Source organism: Aulonocara sp. 'chitande type north' Nkhata Bay, linkage group LG13, assembly GCF_057382095.1.
Source record: "Aulonocara sp. 'chitande type north' Nkhata Bay isolate Kocher_YH1m ecotype deep benthic linkage group LG13, A_spYH_male_GT1.1, whole genome shotgun sequence".
Taxonomy (NCBI): Eukaryota; Metazoa; Chordata; class Actinopteri; order Cichliformes; family Cichlidae; genus Aulonocara; species Aulonocara sp. 'chitande type north' Nkhata Bay.
This window is the reverse complement of record NC_141356.1, coordinates 30,746,969-30,768,454: the sequence shown is the minus strand read 5'-3', so window position 1 is coordinate 30,768,454 and position 21,486 is coordinate 30,746,969. Positions and strand designations below refer to the sequence as shown.

Here is a 21,486-nt window from a genome sequence, read left to right as displayed (position 1 = left end):
TTGAATCAACTTTAAAAGATCTGATCATCATCTGCACTTTGACTAAACCGTGCTCACGCTACAGTAGCTACGGATTAGTTTTAGTCTAGCGAACCACCCATACTGTGCACTACATTTATAGGATCCATTTATTCACTGCTGCTGTGAGTATATTAACTATGTGAGTGCAAATTTAGGGGAAAAAAGAGAGAATGTGAAGTTGATGTTGTTAAAACAAGCTGAAAGTGAAACCTTGAGTTTTTGCTTTACATCTGCAACTTTTCTAGTCTACAAATGGTAAAATACAAGGCTCGTGTGAATCTCAGTAAGCAGAACTTTGTCACATTTAATGTCGTCGCCACATTACAGGAAGCGGTGTCTGAAAAGGGCTGGGAAAATCATCAAAGACCCCAGTCACCCATCACATGGACTCTTCACCCTCCTGCCCTCTGGGAGGCGCCACAGGAGCCTCCGGACTAAGACCACCAGGTACCGGAACAGCTTCTTCCCCACAGCTGTCAGACTCCTGAACTCTGCCTCCTGACATCTGACCCACGTTAAACTCATGGACTGAACATACACACACCCACAATGGACAACTGTACCCTCAAACACACAATAATAACATGGACTGAACCACCACTCACAACCACCAGCACTTTATATAGCCTCTGTAGAAACTATCTACACCCTCACTTATCTTAACTGCACTACTGTATAGCTCTGTGTAAATAATCATTCTGTACATTCGATAATTTTTAACCCTACAACTGTTTACAACTTGCATAGTTCCCATTTCTGTATAGCTGTATATCCCAGATTCTGTAAAGTTATTTATTTCATATTCTGTATAGTTTTTCATATTTATATCCTGTTCATATCCTGTACATAGCTTGTACTCACTACAGCCTTTACATACTTAGTTATAGAATATTCACAACATACTTCATACCGTGTACATTATAACATACCATAATAGACCCATTTCTGTAATATACTCACATATCTATATTATTGCTAATATATATTGTAATATATCTATATCACTAAAGCACTTCTGGATGGATGCAAACTGCATTTCGTTGCCTTGTACCTGTGCATGTGCAATGACAATAAAGTTGAATTCTATTCTATTCTATTCTATTCTATTCTATTCTATTAAAAGAGGCCCACAAACCAGAACAGCACAGGCTCTCTTAAAAGAGCAACGTGCTAAAACAAAGTCCAATTCACTAGACAAATAAGAGGAATCAATAATACCTCATTGAATTCAGCCATAAATGAACACAGCCACTGTTTACTGAGTGCAGCCAATTCTAAAATTTACACCTTGACTGTCACAAAGTGCACTGTAATATATCCAGTTTCATACAATTTATTTAATTAATTGTTTTTTCATTTTCCTCGGTGCATCAAGCTTCTGTAGGACTGGTGGTCACTTATGGACCAAAAAAACAAATCATTTCAAGTACGGAAGCCGGTGCTGCTGAGCTCAGACCTGATTCTTATTCTTTTTAAACTGCAAAGTTCAGCTGAGGATTTTCCTGAATTACTGCCAGATTCACAGTCGTGGAGAAACTCAGAAATTTTTCACACGGTCACATTATTTATATATATATTTTTATATATTTTATTCTCTGACTTTGCTCCGGGTGTCTCATTTCTCTGCTGAAGCTATGACCTCTGTGAGTGGACCTTCCAGTAGCTTAGCACAGCGGCAATGCAGAGCATCGCAGAGGCGCTCATGTAGGCCTCTAGATGGCGCTGTAGGATAAACAAATAAAAAGACACCAAGCGGATGGAAACCGTTTAAAAAACATAAAACGGAGACAAGTGTTTTAGTACCGACCAAAGATGTGGACATGCTAAAGTGACTGCTGTGATTATCGTGATCAAAGAACTTTCACTGTTTTGTTTTTTCTGCAGATGCAGAATGAGTAACTAAATGATTACAAACTGTCTTAAACATTATAGCGTAATTACATCATTTTATAACTTGTTCCAGCTGTGCTTGATGTGGAGGTCCTGGCCTTTTTCTCTGGGAATTGGCTGCTGCCACGAACTGCCTTCCTCCTCCGGAGCGTTGACTTTATTCCCTGCCTATCAACAGTAAAGACCTACTTTAGATGCTGTGGGAGCCTGAGGATTAAAAAAGAATGTTTTTTTGTTTTTTGTAATCCCATCGTTTGCCAAGAGCATCTTCCCACACAACATCCTGACATTGTGTTCTTGCAATGCGCAGCCAATAAGTAAATAAAAAGAAACAAGACCATATGCTGCAGGAATATGCCCACCTTCACTCCCACTAAGCCTTCATCCTATTCCCTGATCTTCAGTGTGGCTCTAGATAACTCTGAGCATATCATCAGGCAGCAGTGTCCTTTCCTTAATCCAGATAATGAATGGTTCCTAGTAGATGCTGCACAGGGAAGGTTTGTGGACAGATTTCTAATAATACACCTTAATTCAAATGCACTAAATCTGGTAAAAGTGCAAAAAGAAAATGTGAAACCAAAAAAGGAGCGCAGGATGTGGTAGGTGTTATAAAAAGCAAAAAAGGAACGCAAACCTTATGGGAGTGATAGCATGCATGCTGCTCTGTATTGACAGCTTAGGTTTGTGCCTTTTTATACAACGTTTATGTTCCCCCTTTGTGTTGCATGTATTTGTCATTGTAACTCTGTCCTGAGGTGGGAAAAACCATGAAAACATGCCCACATATATTCTTCATTCCCCTGGTGTCCTCATTATTAGTTATACAACACATGCCAAAGGAGATTACTCTCACTCATATAATCCCTAAACGAAGAAAAAAACATCTTTTAGCTTTTGTGGGAGGACAGCACTCTCAGATCAAAGCCTTCTTTTTCAGGCTGCCTTGTTTCTGGCAGCCTGAGGCCTCAGTCTTGAGGGGTTCACCCTGGATGACCACAACACTAAAGTTTATTGGCCGACTCAGTTCAGGAAATGTCTGGTTTGTCCTTCCTCACAAAAGCTGCTGGAAACACGGGATTTATCAGTTCCGTTGCCACAGTGATGCTATCGCGGCACAGCTAAGGGACCTGCAGTTCTCTGCTCTCTTTGCTGTGTGCAAAGTGTCAGTGACAGAGTGAAGGCTGCATCCATCTGTGCTCCCTGCCACTATAAATCAGGGGAGGATAATGAAGCTGCCCTGCTGTCCCGCGCCACTCTCCCACACAGTGATCACAGTACAGTGTGGTGAACAGAAAGCCCGCAGCCTTTCTTTCCCCCCCCCCCTCCTAATCTAGAAACAGAAGTGTCACTTGGATTGGATAGATTCTTGTGTAAACAAATAGTTTGCGGCAAAAGGTGGAAAAAAAGTCCAGCTTGGTCTGGATTTCACAACCCAGATGAAAACAAAAGGGCTTGAAGGGCAGTTTAAAGATAAAGTTTCCACTTTTATCCAAGCCGCCCATTGCAACTGCCCCCAATCCTTCAAATTGCACTTTTCCTATTGACAACAAGCATTTTAGCTACTTCACGCATAATGATGCAGTTCTTACCCCCAGGACAGACTCACTCATGAATAGCTTGGCTTTCAGGCCCATATGAGCCAGTAATGAATACCAGAGAGACACACACAAACAAGACCGCAATAGAAATTAGACAATAGAAGAGGATTACACAACTTTTGGTCACTAAGCCAGTTGATAATATCACTACAGGAACCATGGAGAACCAAACGAGTCTTGGTACACGCTGTAATGGCTCACCCATGATCTCAGCACTCAACAACCAAATCACTTGTGAGACTGAACGAGAAAATCTATTCAGGAGAAAACGCTTTATTGTAGAAGCTTTGCTTGTTTATCCAGATGACACAGTGGAGAAAGTCTGTGGTGTTACACACTGTACAATGACATTTACAGAGTTATGGCCGGACATGTATTTGACACTTGATTATTTGCTGCAGGCTTGAATCCATTCCTGAATGAAACACCTTTAAGAAGAAAACAACTGATGAGTGTGTCATATGAAACACCTGTCCCCAACTGGTAATACATCTGCAATAGAGGAAAGAGCGCTTGATTGAATCAGGTCTTTGCACTCCAGTTTTATGGCAACTCTATTGCTAAGATAGTGTTTACTGAGAAGAGGCAATACACTAAAAAAATCTGAGTTTTTCCATTAATAAAACGTCTGCCAAACAACAGCATTACCTGAGGTTACGAGCGGAGGTATATGTTTTAAAATGCCTTACCAGTTGTTGGTGTGTGAGCCCTCCAAACAAGCTGTCGTGTCTTAAACTTACAACACTCCTCTGTCTGAAATGTAATAGAGTTCAAAATGTACCGCACACAGAGTAAAAGTCTGGTTACCAAGTTACAGAACACAATGCTGCAAATGAGAATCTCCATACAGAGGAATTTCAAATATGTATTTGGCCGTGCATAGAAACTGAATTTGTGTTCTGAGGTTTGCATTTGAATGTTAGTTTAATGATCAATACAATGCACTGTGGGCAGGTGTGACTCTAAAAAAAACAAAAGCATAAGCCATTTTTTATGGCTTAAATGATCTGCGACTCCAATGTGTGGTTTATTTATTTTTATTTTTTCCTTCTTAAAACAGCCATATTCTGTCCCCCTGACCTGGACGACTACCCGAGCAGCATACTTTCAGGATAGTTCACTTCAAACTAGAGCTACTTTGCAGCAAGTCCTGTAGATGTGGCTTTTCACCAGATTTTAATACCAGTGTGATACGTAAGGTAGTCTGGAGGTAATTTCCTAAAGGGGTCATGCACCTGGGCCCTACAGTACACTTGTGAACTCTGCTTAACAGGAAATCTAAGACGCTTAGAACACTAATGCCCAAATGGCCTCAGGTAGCTACAGTGGCAACAAAGAGCCTTTAAAACGCTTGTCTGAAAACTGGCCAGAAGTGTAAAAGAAATCTAAATGACTGCAAATTAGTTGTTGTTTTTTTTTTAATTAAGAGGCACAGCACAATACGGCTTTTTTAAGATTTAAAAGGATCGAGACAGTTGCATAATTAAAAAAATAAAATATTTTTACTTAGAATTTGCTTAAATTAATGAGCTGAAAAGATATGTGACAGTACAAATATTTAGTAAACATTACATACTGTACACCACTAGTAAATCCCTGCAAAGGATATAACCCTCTTATGAGAGGAAAAATAAACAATTCAATTTGGTTTTTAGGAGCAGAGGCAAAGAGCTCTGTTGTTGACAGTTTATTGTTCTCCCACACAAAGGAGCAGACCCCTCTGCCAATCCACAGGCGCCTCACTGAAAAATAGAAACCACGTGCAAAGGACGAGAATTTAAAGGTATTTAACTAAAACTGAAAGAAATAAAATAATGAACAGGCATCAAACTCCCAAAGCAAATATCCCTGCGAGCCCTAAGCACTGCTGGATACTTTTAAAATCCTGTTTTTGATGGGGAATGTAAATGACTTTTTATGATTTCAATGGAATTTCCTCATTTCATTCGTTTTCTTAATTAATTGACTTTTTTTTTTAAAGGTATTGACATCTATTTTTTTTAATATATATTTCTTTAACAAACTGACATTCATCTGAAGACACGTGGATTTCCTCCCTTTAACGTTTACTTGAGAACATTAAAATTCAGGATGCCTTTGCAACAGATCTACACCAATTGCACATTGTTCACGAGTCCATCACACTGAGAGTCCCGGCTTAACAACAAGACATCAAAGCCAGGTGTCAGCAGCCTTTGAGGTGCGGAAGTGCGGAAAGTTTGTCGACTTTTCCCAAAGCAGCGGCATTTTCGACCCCTTTTAGCCACTCTTTGCATTTCCTTACAACAGTCTCATCCACATCCCCGTCCTCGTCTTCATACTCCACATCATCGTACTTGTATTGGTCATTCAGCAGAGATATTTTAACGATGGCGGTGATGTCCTGCTCCGTGCTCTCTGCTTTGGCGGCCGGCGCGCAGCCCTTGGACCCCCCGTGCGTCTTTTTGGATGGAAAAACTCGCCGGTGCCGAAAATCGGTGCCGGCGCAACACTTTTGTTGCTTTGCCATCATTTGTTTTTCTAGATTCCGTTTTTGGATGACAAGAATGGCTTCGGGGGTGAGACTGAGTGTAAATTGAATTTCCTTCTTCCCTTCCTCTTTTCCACTGAGTTGTCTCGTGGAGTCCATGGAGCTGGAGCGCCTGACTCCTTCAGATGAATCCTGAGGTTTCGGCACCATCAACCACGAAGACTTTCCCTGGGTCTCTTGCCCGGCACCGGGCTTCTGAGTGGGGCTTTTATTTTTGTCCTGCTGGGGTTTTCGCCCCAAGTTCCTTAAATTCGCCGATGCCCAAGATGTGGGTTGTTTCTCCTTATCCGACCCCCCTCTCTCTCCGCAGGATTTGCTGGTTTGCTCAGGAGGCACTCCGTTGGCTTTCTTTTTCCCGAATAGTTCCCTGCCAGGCGATGAGATCCGCTGGTGGAGGCTGATGGGTGGAAAAGGCATCGTTGTGTCTGGAAGTGGTCAGGATATAAAAGCGTGCAAATTATTCTGAGTGCAGAAGAGGAAGCCCTGCGTAAAGCGACGATCGGCGCTCTGCGGGCATAATCCAACAGACAAGGTGGAGGGGGTTGCGTTGCACCTGTTGTCCGCGCTGACTGGAGTTCAACTGGTTCACACAAGGCAGCCCGGCCGCTTTATGCAGGAGCCGGCAGGAAGGCGTGGCAAGAAGCGCCAAACAAAGCCGTGAAAAAACTGATGATGTCATTTCATAATTTTCAACAACTTCCCCAAACGATGAGCCACATCCACCCAGAGTTCCCCTCATCTCCTGTCACAGCGCCTCTCTGCTGCTTTCCAGTTACTGGATCCATTTCTCGTGCATTATCGTACCCATCATAAGCTTTTCAGGACATAATGAGCCTGAAAACTATGAGTCATCATTGAATGTTTTTCACAAAAGTGATGCCGTTAAAGAACTAAATTTCAACCCAGTAAAAAAGAATTATAAAGCCGAAAAAAAAAACGACTTCTTATAACATTTTTAGCCCATAACATCTTTATTCGAAATACAAAACTCAAAAAGTTCAACAACTTCAAAAGTATCAATACTCTGTAATTTATTTGCACTGCCAAAACATACTTGGATGAAAAGAAAGAGAACTTATGGTCATAATCATGAGTTTAGTCCTTGGTGCTCAGATCAGTGTGTCCTTGAACATGTCACAGGAACAATGGCATGCAGTTTCCTTGTATCCTTTCAGTAAATATGATCTCAAATGTCAATTATCTGATGTGTATTGACAGTCACTTTTGTTACTCTAGCCATGTAGACTATGAAATAGCATCTCATAGGATACACAAATAATCTGCAATATGGATTTTTCTTTGTCCTTCTTTGCTTCTATCTGCACTTTCTGCCAGGCAGAAATCAATGAGCCCTTTTGCTAATCTGTAGTTATTAAACGATTTTATATTGCTTGCATATTTTATGGTTCGTGAAACATCTTGGCTTTAAGTCATGCATCAGATGCAGTTGCTCTGGGGATGGGGAAATAAAACTACATCTAAAATGCATGTGTGTTTAATGCTTTTTGAAAATTAACAGTCTTCAGACACTTAGAATCAATAACTGGGACAGCAACTCCCACCACAACACAGGCCAAGTTATTTATTCATCTCTGCAAGAAGACTTAGATCATTAAGCTAAAGAAGACACACAGACTTGTTTAATTTCAGTGCTCGCCGAGGCATGATCGCCGTTCTCTCTGACATAACAACAGATTAAATGTACTGAAGGGGAAACAGTTGGGACGCTAACAGATTGCTGGGGTCAGGGTTCTTCCCATTCATCTTCAAACTTTGGTGAAATCCAAAAATGGCTGCTATGGAAAACCAATCAGAAAAAACAAAGACGACAAACTCATTTCAAAGAATTATTTTATCCCCCCCAAGATTACTTCGAGAGGGATTTGCTGCGTCTCTGCCAAGTCCGATAACAATAAGTACTGAGGGGAGATTTCGCCCATGGTAAACCAACAAAAATACAAGTGTCTACCCCCCCCCCCAAAAAAACAAAACCCATAAGCGTAGCAAGAAAAGAAAAGGAATTATTTAATCTGATAAAGCAATTAAGAAAAAAAAAAAAAAAAAAAAAAAAAAAAAAAACACTAAACAACTTGAGCTGTGCTCTTATTACGTAGAAAAACACATTTTAGTTTAAATGCAAAAAAATGCAAAGGGATCAAGACTGCTGGCCCAAGGAGCTCTAAAAAGCAGAAAGACCTTTGTTAGTAGGATGTGAACATCTGCACCACAAATGGGGGTAGGAAAAGGTTATGAGTGTTCTGGAGGAGGTTGTCATGACAACCACATCCTCAAAGGCTACACCATCACGCTGAAGCGGTATAGGGGAACATGATGCCAGCTATATTGGGTTATTAGGTCACGTAAAAATCACAATGCTCAGAAAAGCGTAATTAACTGGGTCACTGCTACATCTGGCAGGAAATCAACCTAAAAAGGAGAAGCATTTTTAACATGATTTCACATGATGCACTGAAGATTGAGTGTTTTTAAATTCTGTTTAGCTGTAGAAAAAAAAAAAAAGAAAAAAAAAAATCATATTTCAGGCATTATCAGTGAAGCAGTGACACAATTGCCAAGGGGAAAACAGCAACATGGAATAGCATCTCAGAGCCTCTTTGCGCACACACACACACAATGCTCTGACAACGTTTGCATGTAGGAAGCCAGATGACAATTAATTTGTATACTGCTCAAAATGCAAATATAGAACCCGACTTAAATTTGAACTGGTTTCTTCCTGCTGCATATAATCAGAAGGCACTTTTGTTGTATTTGACCACATACCAGACTCAACATCAGTTTCTGCACTTAAATGGCATAAATACACTCAGAAAATTCAGGAATATTTTTAAATATATTAACCATTAAAGGCACCCATTACTCATGTCAAAAGCAAAAGACTGATACCTATTATCTGGTGATAGTTATAGACCTTTAGCTACACTTAAAAAGCAAGACTTCACAGTATGAAAGCCATAATAAAAATTTGGAAATATAATGTATATACAGAATCATGTATATTTTACAAAGCCTCTTGTTCGCAGTTTGCATATTAGGACCAGTCTTGATAGGAAACTGTAGACTTTGGAGTCCTAACTCAGACAGGTCGTGAAGCACTTGATCACAGCATCCCTGTCAAAACAAATAAAAGAGAGAAACAGAAAAAAGGCAATTAAGAAATGAAAGGAAAAACTAAATATAGCAAAGACAAAATTCTGCCATGCGTACAAAATTAAAAGCAACAATGAGTCCATTTTTACGATGATCTGGGTGGGGCTCATCATGAATAAGTGAGCGTGTTTTGGCGGGGAGGGACCACATGCTCAGAATGATGGGGGTCTTCCTTTTCTTTTTTTCCCCAGGTACACCAAGTTGAAGGATGATGCAATGCAATCCATCACCATGGCGACCACAGATCGTTGCCTACTCTATTTCGCTTCACACAGTTTGTTCTTGCCATCAGTGGTTGCTATGCAGACTTTGCCTGCAGACACGTTCGAAATTGGAAGGAGGAGGTGCGAAACCAGTCAAGGTTAAAAGAACAAGGGGGATCATGAGCAGTCTGACAGGGAGGAGGGGAGGCCGCTGGAGAGAAGGGTTGCTTCCTTAAATGCTTTGGTTTTTATCAAAAAAAAAAAAAAAAAAAGAACTTAAAAAAAACCCCTAAAAAACAAACAAACCAACCTCTGTGTTTTTAAAAATATATCACTTAACGCTTATTGTCATTTCCACTGCATAAATAAATTATCAGTCTCAAGGGCTTTCCCCAATTTCTGATTAGATGTCTGAGCCAAAAGCAGCCTTAAAGTGGTGTGGGACGTGCACAGGCAGCAGGTTTTAGTATCTCTCTCTGCATGTGTGAGGGGATATAAATAGGAAACAAGGTAAAATACATTAAAGGATCAAGTCCACTGGCCATGTGTTATGGCAGTGGCCAGCCAGGTATCGGAGACTGTTGGAACACAGACAGGGATGGGAAGTACTATAGCATTGTGTCACCCCATAAAATCGTGAGATCAAAATATGCAGAAACAACTTAAAACAACAGAGGCCGAAGCAATCAAGTCTGAATTAAATGAAAAATGGATTAAAGTAAGAGGCTTAAGGAGACAGAACACAAATGTGTTGACAAATAACATAAGAAACGCAGCAGTAACAAAGAAGCAGCTGATTGGCAGCATTTTAGTATCAAGCCCAAAAAAGAAACAAAGCCCGGCCATAAAATTTGCATTCCTCTACAGGAATTTGTTTTTTGGGGAGTGACATGGGAAAAGGTCTTTGTCTAGGCCTCGTTTTGTTGTTAGCTTTTGGGCTGGGGGAGGGGGAGCTTGAGGTTGTTAAAAGGACGTCCCTCAGCTGTCAGGATGGATTAAAGGGTTGCCCAAACACACAAGATACTTAGTGGGTGGGGGCTGCATGGGGGCTCTGGACCAAATGAGCTATAACCCAACTTACATCTGAACTGACAAAACAACATCACACCTCATGCCTGGCCTGGAGGTAAAGCACTGAGGTGGTACAGCATATGGCACCAAAGTGAACACTTTTGGTACAGTGGAGAATTTTTTTGCTTTTACAGAAAAGCTGCAAAACATTAAGACACCTGTGACAACGACTTATGACACTGCAGGCTTTTTGTCTTTGATGCAGCACAGCTTAGCCAGATCTAATCAAAAATTTGCATTGTGCCTTAACCCTGTAAAGCTTAACACAAGCTCATTATATGCAACGTAAAAGCTACATTAAGGAAAATATTTTTGGCAAATCAGATTCAAAGAGCATTATTTCATTTAGAAAAAAAAAAAAAAAAAAAAAGCTACTTAATTTTGATATTATGGATTTAGCAATGATGTCACAGCACTAAAGCATGGAGGGTGTGAAAACAACAGGCTGCCATTTGTTTGACACCAAGAGCCTACACTGATCGTACTGGGGGATTAGAGCCATATGGTGGACGCAAACAAGAGAAAGACGTAAATAAAAAACAAAAAAAACAAAACATGTTTTCATTGAAGGGTCATGCACGCCAGAGAGTACGAGCACATATCCATATATCAAGGCAAAGCTTGCAAAGTATAATCCTGTCATCTTACCTGGCAAATGGAATATAAGAGATGCTATACCTGAAAGAGAAGAAACACACAAAAGGATGAGGGAAAATACTGGTGATGGTGGGATATTTTTAGGACAGATATTGATTGTAGAAGAAGATACTAATTACGAATGAACTGTGCATGTCATGTACCAGTTTAAGCAGATTACCTGTATTTAAAGTCCTTTGCATTAGTATTCACCTACTGATGAAGAATGAATGAATGTGTCCCTTAACTCATTTTAAATTTGATTCAATGTTTACATTTATTTTATTATTTAAGGCCACTACAACAAAATACGTTGAACTAGTTGTCCTGTAAATTCCTTTTTAAATCTTTCCAGGAACTGAAATCTGATACGATAATGCTTATGACAAAGGTTCTTTTATATCACTTAGCAGTTTTATCACAGTCCCTCTTCCCCGCTCTTTTCCTTTCCCCCTTTCTTTCTCTCTTTTCTTTTCCCCAGTCAAGTCTGTGCCGTGTTCAGCAAATGAAAATAAAATAAACAATCAAAGCAAAGGTGAATCAAATAGACCAATAAGGCAAGGCTGGGATGGTCCATTTGGTAAAGTAAATCCGTTGGGCATCTTTCTTTGCCTTTAGACAACAATTCTGATTGCAAAAGAACCAAATGGGACAGACAAAAAAAACAAAACAAAAAAGATCACTTAGCAGTGATTAACAAAATGTAATTGGACATTAATTGGACATACTGTAATCTTTGTACAAATAATTGTGGACAGAAAGGTAGCAGGCACACTTCTGAAACAAACACAGAACCCTATCCAGGAAATGATCACGGCTAAGGTTCAGCTTAATAGATTCCTGATGAAACCAGTGATGTATTTTAAATATGTGAGGAATGCACTGACACTGTTAAATAATCAACTAGAGCGCAAACATGAGCATACCGACAAGCATAACGACAAGAATCCCCATCTGTCTTAAGCAGAGCTGTAACAAATATAACAAGCAGTGTAACACACTTTTACACGTGAATCTTCTGACTATCTTAATTTAGTTCGAGCAAAGAAGGATGTTTAATAACAAAACCATTGTAACTATCCTGAGCTTGTGACAGTCAGTTGTGGTTGAGGATCATATGGTCATTTCACAGAATTCAGCCCAAGGACTGGACTTTGACCCCATCTGTGCGGGTCAGTGGCGACATCTTATTACGGAACCACCTTCGCACAGACGTCTGAGTGGCTGCGTGGGAGTGCACTATGCCCCCAGTCTGTTAAGAATGAGTTCTGGATGTGTGACTTGTGGTTTCCATGGTGATGCCTTTGAGAACGCAGGCAGAGCGGAAATGAATGTACGACATGTAGGTGTAAAAGCAGTGTGATTGTAAGGCTGACACAGGCTATTCCCTTCCTCCATAGTTCCTACTGGCTTGTTTTTCCATGCAGTCACACACACTGTCTTTTGTTACTGCTGTGCAAATATGTTCAAATAAGTGAACGTACAAATTACTGACAGGCTAATCCATATCATTCATTCACGACTAAGGTTAAGCTTAATTCCACTGACTGTGTGGATGTCAAATAAAAGCTCAAATAGCTTGTAAGCTTGATATACATTTAAGTCAATTTAACAACAGGCTAAAAAACTTAAGCAATTCATCCGTTTGCAAAATTACTGAAAACTTCTTTTAAGCTCTGCAAACTAAAAAGGCCAAATATTATAAAATGCTCTAGTAAAAATAACATTACCCTCAGACGAAAAAGATTCATGACTTATGAAGATTTTAAATGTAAAAAGGAACTAAAAAGAAGAAGAAAAAAAAAAAACTGCTTTAAAACATTTGAGTAAAAGACATGCAGTTAAATGACAAAAGAAATTGTGGACGTTGTAAATAGACATTATAAAGTCACAGTTTTTAAAACACTATAACTTATAAGTGAAAGATGGGTTGTTTAGCTTTGTGTTACACACTTAGCATAAGAACAGATAACTAATTAAGGACTAATAGGTGCCATGTATTCTCCCTGGACTGTTCACATGTAGTTTTCATTATAGTAATGACTCCACAGAGAGCTGGCAGCCACTTCGTGTTGTGTGTAAACAATCCATGCCTGTCTGCCCAAACCCCACAGCTAAATAGCACTACACGATCCTGCCTTCTTCTTTACAGGGCAAACATACGCTGACCTACAATCAGGCATGGCCTCTTGCCCATCAGTCTTATTACAACACCTTTAATTGTAACCTGCATTTCAAACAGATGTCACTGTCTGCTCTGGCAAACTAGGGTAAACCAATTTAATCAATATACTTGGATTGTGCTTGCTATCATTTTGCCCTGAACAATAAAATCCAGTATAGCTTGGCTAAAATTAAGTGTATTCGCCTTTACACTTTTAGCCAAATATGTGGCTCACTTACAGATGTATCTACAAATACTATAAAATAAACTTATGTTGCGATTTCAACATAAGTATAACATAAAATAAGAGCTAGGGTTTCTAAGCAAACTGTTGGATGTTAATGAGTTATTCATTGCAAGTGTCAGTGGTCTGAGGCTGATCACTGTAGGTGTGAATAATGAACAAACTGTACTGAAATGGTTTAGACTACTAAGTCATCCTTACCACGTCATTGCCAGAAACTGCAGAATACAGAAGATTATGGCCAGTCCCTTTTTACCCCACTGTAAAGTCAATAAAAAAAAACAATTTTAATAACACTACTTTAAATTAATAACTGCAAACTGATTTGTTTGTATTGAAACATACTTACCCAAAACACTGAACAAAGCGTTAAGACCAGGCAGAGCTGTAAGAAGAAAGGAGAGATCAGCTTGCATAAACTTTCAGTTTTAATTTCTCTCTATTTATTTTCAACCTATCAGAAAAACAACGTAAAAAACAAACAAAACCCCCAAAACATTTAAATGTTACTCAAGAAAACATCCACACTGTCAAGGTGAAATGTGTTGTTAAGTTACGTTACTCATAAACCACCAACTACTGTAAGTGGAAGTGCAGTGCCTTGCATAATCTAAGTCAAAATAGTAAAACACAGTATTTACCAGCACAACAATGGTTGCTATCAGTCGTGTTGGTTCAAACATGCGCTTCAGCTGTTTTAGTGGTCCCATTAGGAAGCAGGTGCTTTGGGAGAACAATAAAAAAAGTAGATGGATTAAGCTCAGTAAACAGGTCTGTTATAGCTGTGGTTGTCAAACAAGCAGAGGAAAAACTTCACACCCTCAACGCATCACTTTTGAACAATATAGAAGTTTAAGCTAAGAAAACAAACAAAAAGCTCAGTTTCAAGCCTTCCACTGCAACAGTCACACTGGCTCATCTGCATTTGCCTCCAAAGGCAGCGTCAGTTTATCAGGACTTCCAGTTTAACCACTCTACTTTAAGACTTCCAGTTTGGTCAACAATTACAACTACAGATGAGTAAAAACTGATAGCTCATGTCACATGATAGCTGATTGTTTTGATTATGTAAGTGTGGTCCTTAAGCACTGTATACCTGCATTCACTGAGGCTTGCTGATAAGTAATTGGCCAATGGAACTTTGCCAACAAGTGGACTACAAAACGTAAACCAGATAACTGCCTATCAGGTGGCCATGCTCCACAGATACTCTCGAATTATGAATCATTATTATAATTATAATTTGCCTTCATAGCATTAAGTAGTCATTTCCCCTCCCCAGTGATTTTCTGCAGTGCAGCAGAGGCTGAATACAATAAATATGTAGTTGCTTTCACAGCCATCTTGAATTGCATTTTGGGGGTTATGAGGCTTTGGTAGTAACAACTGTAGTTGTTAACTGATGGGCAGCTGCTCACTGAAAAGAGTAAATGGGCGGAGATGTGTCTGCAGTGGAAAAGCAGTACATGTAACCGTCCAAGCCTAAAACGTTGATAGAAAAAGTTGACAAAACAAACAAATGTATAAATACTGAAGGGTTAAAAAAACAAAACAACCCCCCCCCCCCACAATCTCAGGGAAGTCCCAAACTAAATTCACAAGAATGGGACAGATCCCTTTTGTAAACAAACTGGTTCCCCACAACATGAGTAATACACTGACCGCATACAGCACAGTATGAGTAACATCTGAAAAACGTGACCAACAAAATCAAATTTGGACCACATGTGGCAATAATTACAGTTTAAATGTTTCATTCCCAACACTTAAGACCTCCTACATGATGCATGTGTTACGTCAGTGAATTTAACAAGACAAAGGCTTTCCCCACTGACGAGGCACGCAGCTTTGGGCTCAGCTGAGCTGAGTGGGCAGAGGGAGTCCGTGGAGCGTCACATCTGTTAGATGAGACACAAGAGTAATGTGGGCTGACGCAGGCTCTCTCTGCTGGTCTGTTGAGAGGGAGGCTTTTTTTTCTCTCCTCAGAGTGTCAAAGACATTAATGATTGGCGCACATGCTGGGAAAAAGATCTGGCACCTAAAAGAGTGTGTCGCTGACTGTAAAACTGATCACGTAATTTTAACACATTAGGTGTTAAGATTTTGGCAGGTCACTGAATAGACATTTGAAATCAGAGTTTAAGCTAAATTGAGCTTTTGTTGTGTTACATAATTGTGTTCTTTTGTCATTAAAACACAGCACATAGTGCCTCCTGTTTTCATACCTGTGGCCGTCAAGAAGAAACCAGCAGCATACCGTTTTTATAAAGTAGGTTAAGCTCTGTAAAATAATATGATACTCTTTTGCACTGGACTGTTAACCTGAGCTATGAAGAAGGTGACCTAGTTTCTTGATGCATCTAACCTTCTGGATATTTAATACCTGAAAACAGAGACTGTACAGTCTGATAACAATCACCAAATCAAGCGTTCAGTGTCTGTCAAAAGAAGTCAAAGACATTACTGTAAGATTTAGACCTTAGTTCACCTACAAATACAAATCTAAATGTTGTAGATCTGGTGACATCTATAAAGATACATTTCTAATCTTGAACTTTATATTGAGTTTTTTTCGCCTACATTGCTGGTGATTTTTAAGAAGGGGGTTAGTTTAGATTTCTCTCTACTGGAAAGTCTTGACTTAACTATGTGAAGGTCCCCAAGATGATCCATTTATAAACTGGTACCGAATAAGTAAAACTAAAGTTTTAACCACACTTTGCAAGTTTGGTTCCCTGTGACAGGAAAGAAAACAGCTGTTTGCTCCTATACAAAGAAGGAGCTCATTTACTCACATCCTCCTATTTAAAAAAAAAAAAAAAAAAAAAAAAAAAAGACTCTAGAGGAGACACACAGCTATGCTGCCCCTGCTCGTCTGTGTGGGAATCCTATCCTGTAGGTAGGATGTAAACTGCAAACCCCTCTGAAGCTGTACGAATTAACTTATGTCAGAACCTGATGTACACCTTGCCTACGTAACTGCACAACACTTTGATGCAGCTCTTTTGCAGACCTCCGCTGACAGCTCCTATGCATTCCAGCTTTTCACCGCAGTTTTTTTTAATTTAACAGTTAGAAGAATAATATTCATGGCCTCAAAATAAGGAATAATTATAACAGTGTCAGTAAGGACTCACAGATTCCTGGGTGAGTGCAACATAACCAGGTTATCTGGATTCATTTACCCTAACATTGGCGTTCAGGATAAGTGGTCAAAAGAAGCTAGTTCTCCAACTCACTAAATTAACCCAGGGTTTCCCCTGCATGTTCACATGAAAGGAGTGATGTTGGCAGGATCTGACCAATCTAAAAGGGGTGTTTCACAGATCTTAAGAATCTTCTGCGAGAGAAAATGCCACCCACTCTAGAGACTTTAGGTGATTAACAATCTATAAAGAACATCTATGTAAACACCAGTAAAATATGAAAGATGAATGCTGTAGAAAATCATTAATCTGGTGATTTAGCATACAGAGCAGTAAAATAAACATTCTAACTCCAGTCAATTATTTTATGGCTGAGTACATTTTCTGTACTGGTTTTCACTCCTAAACTGATAACTAAAGCATTGAAAGTTTAAACTGGTCTACTTATACGTTTACAATATCAGCAGAGAATCTACATTATACTTCAAATATGATGCTGGTAAAAGAATCAGTAAAAACAAGGCAGCCCCACACCAATGACCTGCTCCCAATAGTTTTAGTTTGTATACTCTCAGCAGCAAACTCTGTAGTGTTTCAAGGATTGAGAGTAAATATTAACTGAAGAAATAGAATTCAAATAAAATGGGTACAAATTTGATAAGAGGTCTGAAAGCACAGCGCAAGTTTGCTGTAATAAAATGTGTCTACAAATCTGTATTTATGACTGATGATGGTGAAACTCAAAGACTTTAGAGGTCTTTGAGTTTCAAACACTAAAAGTTGTACAAAGTGCGTTCTTACATACTCAACAGCACAAAAGATTTATTCAGTTCATCCTTGGGTTCAGATTTTGAAAACCTAAAAATGGCTATCAGAGCTGCACAGGCGTGACAACTTTAATAAATGACAATGCTTTCACCAAGATTAGATTACTTGCTTTGTTGCATCAAACTGTATAACTCATACTGACAATATGTAACAATGTCATTCATTATGAGCTGAAAACATCTCATAGTTCTTCAGGCACAGTGTTGCAAACACAGAGCAGCAGGTCACACTCACACACACACACACACACACACACATACATTAAAGAATTATGACTGTGACAAGATACTCCAGCCATGAGTGACAATATAACCTTTAAGATGACTTTTTTTTGTTGCTTTCTTGCAGTGTGTCATACTGATGACAAAATGCTGATGATAATACAGTACAATACCAGTAACACTTAAAATTAAACTGGACTTACCTGGCAAGAGCTGCAATATTCCCTAGTGTGTAAAAGACTGCAAAGAGCTTCAAGCCGCTTGGAAGGAACAGCAGTGCTGTGCCCTGGTAAAGAGATTAAAAAAGAAAAAAAAATAATTCAGCTACACAAATTCATATCATCATTTTTCAGCAAGGGGTAGGGGGCAAAAATAAACAGATATAATAGCTACTAAGTGAGACCTAGAACTTAACCAGGTTAAAGGGTTAACTGTTAATAACCCGGTTAAAAATCCTGCTGAAAAAAAGAGAAAAAAAAAGAAGAAAAAGAGCAGAAGTGGCTGTCCTGTGGTTGTACTGAAAAATGTTTGTCTCCCCCTACTGTTAGAAGCCCATAAGGTTGGTTTGGATTATAATAGACTTTAGTACTACTGGACCAGTGCTGCAGTCAGGGGCGTGTCTAAAAGGGGCCATGGGTGGCACTAGTGCTGCTGAAATATTTACTTAATTACTTTTACTAGTACTACGCCGTTTTCTGCTTTTACTCTACTAAATTCTGAATGTGATTATTACTATTCTTATGCCAGACTATCCATTTTAAAGCTTCAGTTATTTATTATTTTGCAGATTAATTACACTATTATATAGTACCAGTCTACCAACTAATAAATAATTAAAATAATCAACAAGTGTATTCATTAGAAAGATATACGCTTCAATACATAAATCATAAATCGAATAATATCATGTAAATAATTCTAAAAAGTGTCATTCCCCCCCCCCCCCCCCCCCGAGTACTTTAAATATATTTGGTTGAACATCATATGAATTATTAATTACTTTAATCTTTTACTTAAGCAAACAGTCTAAATACTTTTTCTATACACGATTCTCATTAAATATTTCCGACTAAACATTCTAATCTCCTGTGCCCCCCTATTGCCACCGCTGCATTCTCGGTCTCCCCTGTGAAGCCCAATTAAAAAAACAACAACAACAAAAAAAAAAAACAACAACATCCTGGAAACACCCCTGGCTGCAGTCCAATTGTAAACAGAGCTTATGTTTAGCCATAGGAAGAGATTATAAAACACTAATATATTTCTTTTGATAAGTTGTGAGGGTTTCAGCCTTATCTAAAGTTATGATTAATAAATTTAATAAGATAAAATAGTCGGTGGCTCTACAGTGTGGTGGTTCACACATAAGACTAACACATTTAAGATCAGGAGGAGATACAAATCCCCTTTTTGGGGCTGCGTCAGGAAGGTAATCAAATGTGAATAAGGGAGCAGCTGTAAGAAGCTTCTAATAAGATGAAGCAGCTAAGATTCTGGGAAAAAGAAAAAAAAAATCTGGATAGATATTCATTCTGGAAAGACACTGCTGCATTTAGTGATATTTATGTAATCAGACAAGCAGCAATAGGTTTGTAAATGTGTATTTTAGTTATTGCTGCAAACACGGTGATGGCTAGCAGTGTGTGAGCAGCCAGAAAATTTTTTTTTTTTTTGAAAAAAAGGGCATTTAAAGACTTAAATATTACGAGTTTTCATGGCACTAGATTTTCTACAACGATTGTGGTAACTGTGAATGTTACCACCTATAAACAAAACCTGCATTTTACAATGGGTGCGAAAAATGGCAGTGGCTTCAAACTGTTGACAGCAACAGTTGACAGTGCCTTCTCTTCTGCAAGGCTACAAACTGATAAGTAAGATTTATGTACCCGATGTGGGTTACTTAAGTATAAGTGACAGTAGGAGTTGATCGTACTGATCTGCTGGAGTAACAGAGGAAATCGCTTTGGCGGCAGTGGAGGAAAAAAAAAGCCTTCTCCACATTCCTTTGGTCAGTATGAAGGCAAAAAGGACACAAAAACATCAATTTTGCCTGACAAATACACTCACAAGTATTGAACACAGGATGCCTCCAGCAAAGCAGATGACAAACCATTTCACCCTGGTGCTGTAGCTGAGAGTGCTGGCATCAAGGACCTGGTGAGAACAATGGGAGGATGTCACAAGACAGACCCAGTGACCTGCAGAAAAAGCCCACGGGCTTCCTGCTAATCAATCATACAGCGGCCACACCACAAACGGGGATTATGCTAGCATATGTTAAGAAATACAGGACATAACTGAAGTAGAATCTGCAAAGAATAAAAAACAAAAGCAGGAAAAAAGTGTAGAATACAAAACACCAATAAACTGACTTCGAAAGCATTACCTTACCTTATTTCCTCCTTATCGTGAACGCGTGAAAAAGAGGTACAAATAAATACACATGACTCAGTAAAGTTAAGTGCTAACAGAAAGTCAAGACAGCTGGCTTTAAACGGCCAGAGGACGCTAGTTAACCGGAGCTAACACAAAATAGCATTTTTTCATTATTAACTGCTACAAGCCGCTAACTCAGTGAATATAAAATCGCATGCAGACAACGGTATCTTAACATTAGCTCAGAATTTTAAACAGGCAGCGAAAGCGATGCTTTATTATTAGGCGTTTGAATGTTATCCGTTCTCTTGACAGTCCGTTAGCATTAGCAGCGTAGCCTGTCAAGCAGTTCCTACCTGTGCAGTGAGACCCAGTTCCTCGTTGTCTTCTCGACCGCTTAGCACACGACGAAGCTTGTCCATCGCTACGAGCTAGCTGGCGAACTGGCCGGAAAAAAAGTGGACCCTTGTTCTCTTTTTCAGACTGTAACCTATGTGGTTTATACCCACAACTGTTATCGCAGCTGTTATAAGTTTGACTTCCTGTGTACTGCCCCTTGTACGTACTGACTTGGGGTCGGTTTAATTGCAGTCAATTTGCTACCATTTCCGGGGCTGGCATTTCTATCACTGACCCCAGATCAGCTCAAAGGCGACTTCCTTAACGCCACTTCCTTTGAATTGCTACTGTTGCCTCTCCGTAGCTGATTGGTTAGTAATACCACAAGGACATTTCTGATCCTGTTTAATTATTTTGTTTTAAAACCAACACGAGAAACACAGATTTACAGTCACATAAATATATCCAGTATTAGCGAAGGATTTCTGGTCTGTTCTCTGAGAAAATGCGCTCTTACTGTTTTTCTCAATAATGTTGCTTTGTCGCTACCCAGTAGAGATATTACGACAGTGCAAAAAATACAATTAAATAAAACAAACAACAACCTGGCACTGTCTTCCCAGCAGAGAAGCAACGGATCCTCTTTGGTCGTCGCACTGGTTTATCTTGTGGAAAGAGTGCTTGGAATTAAGTCCATCAATAACTTTAGCATTAGTTCAACCATGCCCAAAAGAAAGATCATCCGACACGTTTCACTGATTGAGCAGTTAAGTAAGGAAACTTTTAAAAAATACACTGATTTTTAATTAAATCCTACGCTTTTCGCAGATATGTCTCCATCAAAAATTTTGTTTGAACAAGTGGAGTTTCAAATACCTTGTTGTTATGCTCAGTTTTCAAACAGCCATCTAGATCATTACCATGTTTCTAATTTAATATATACTGAATATACTCTTTCAGTATAACGACTTAAAACAGGTTGTGTTTCAAGGCTACACAATGTTGCCTTGCCTTTATCAGCAACAGCCCTATAACGGGCGCC

The 21,486-nt window shown here is 39.2% G+C and overlaps 2 protein-coding genes across 2 annotated transcripts; both read right to left on the bottom strand.

Annotated features, from left to right (window-relative positions):
* Nucleotides 1-3,777: 3,777 nt before the first annotated feature.
* On the bottom strand, nucleotides 3,778-6,670 carry prr18 (proline rich 18). Its single transcript, XM_086259850.1, has one exon. The coding sequence runs from the start codon at nucleotides 6,457-6,459 to the stop codon at nucleotides 5,698-5,700; it is 762 nt and encodes a 253-aa protein (XP_086115976.1). The 5' UTR covers nucleotides 6,460-6,670; the 3' UTR covers nucleotides 3,778-5,697.
* A 324-nt stretch (nucleotides 6,671-6,994) lies between these two features.
* On the bottom strand, nucleotides 6,995-20,748 carry sft2d1 (SFT2 domain containing 1). Its single transcript, XM_086259851.1, has 8 exons — nucleotides 20,462-20,748; nucleotides 19,797-19,883; nucleotides 17,930-18,012; nucleotides 14,173-14,254; nucleotides 13,881-13,916; nucleotides 13,733-13,791; nucleotides 11,136-11,165; nucleotides 6,995-9,174 (listed from the first exon to the last, which is right to left on the bottom strand). Exons 1-8 carry the CDS (start codon nucleotides 20,525-20,527, stop codon nucleotides 9,135-9,137), a joined length of 483 nt encoding a protein of 160 aa, XP_086115977.1. The 5' UTR covers nucleotides 20,528-20,748; the 3' UTR covers nucleotides 6,995-9,134.
* Nucleotides 20,749-21,486: the final 738 nt, after the last annotated feature.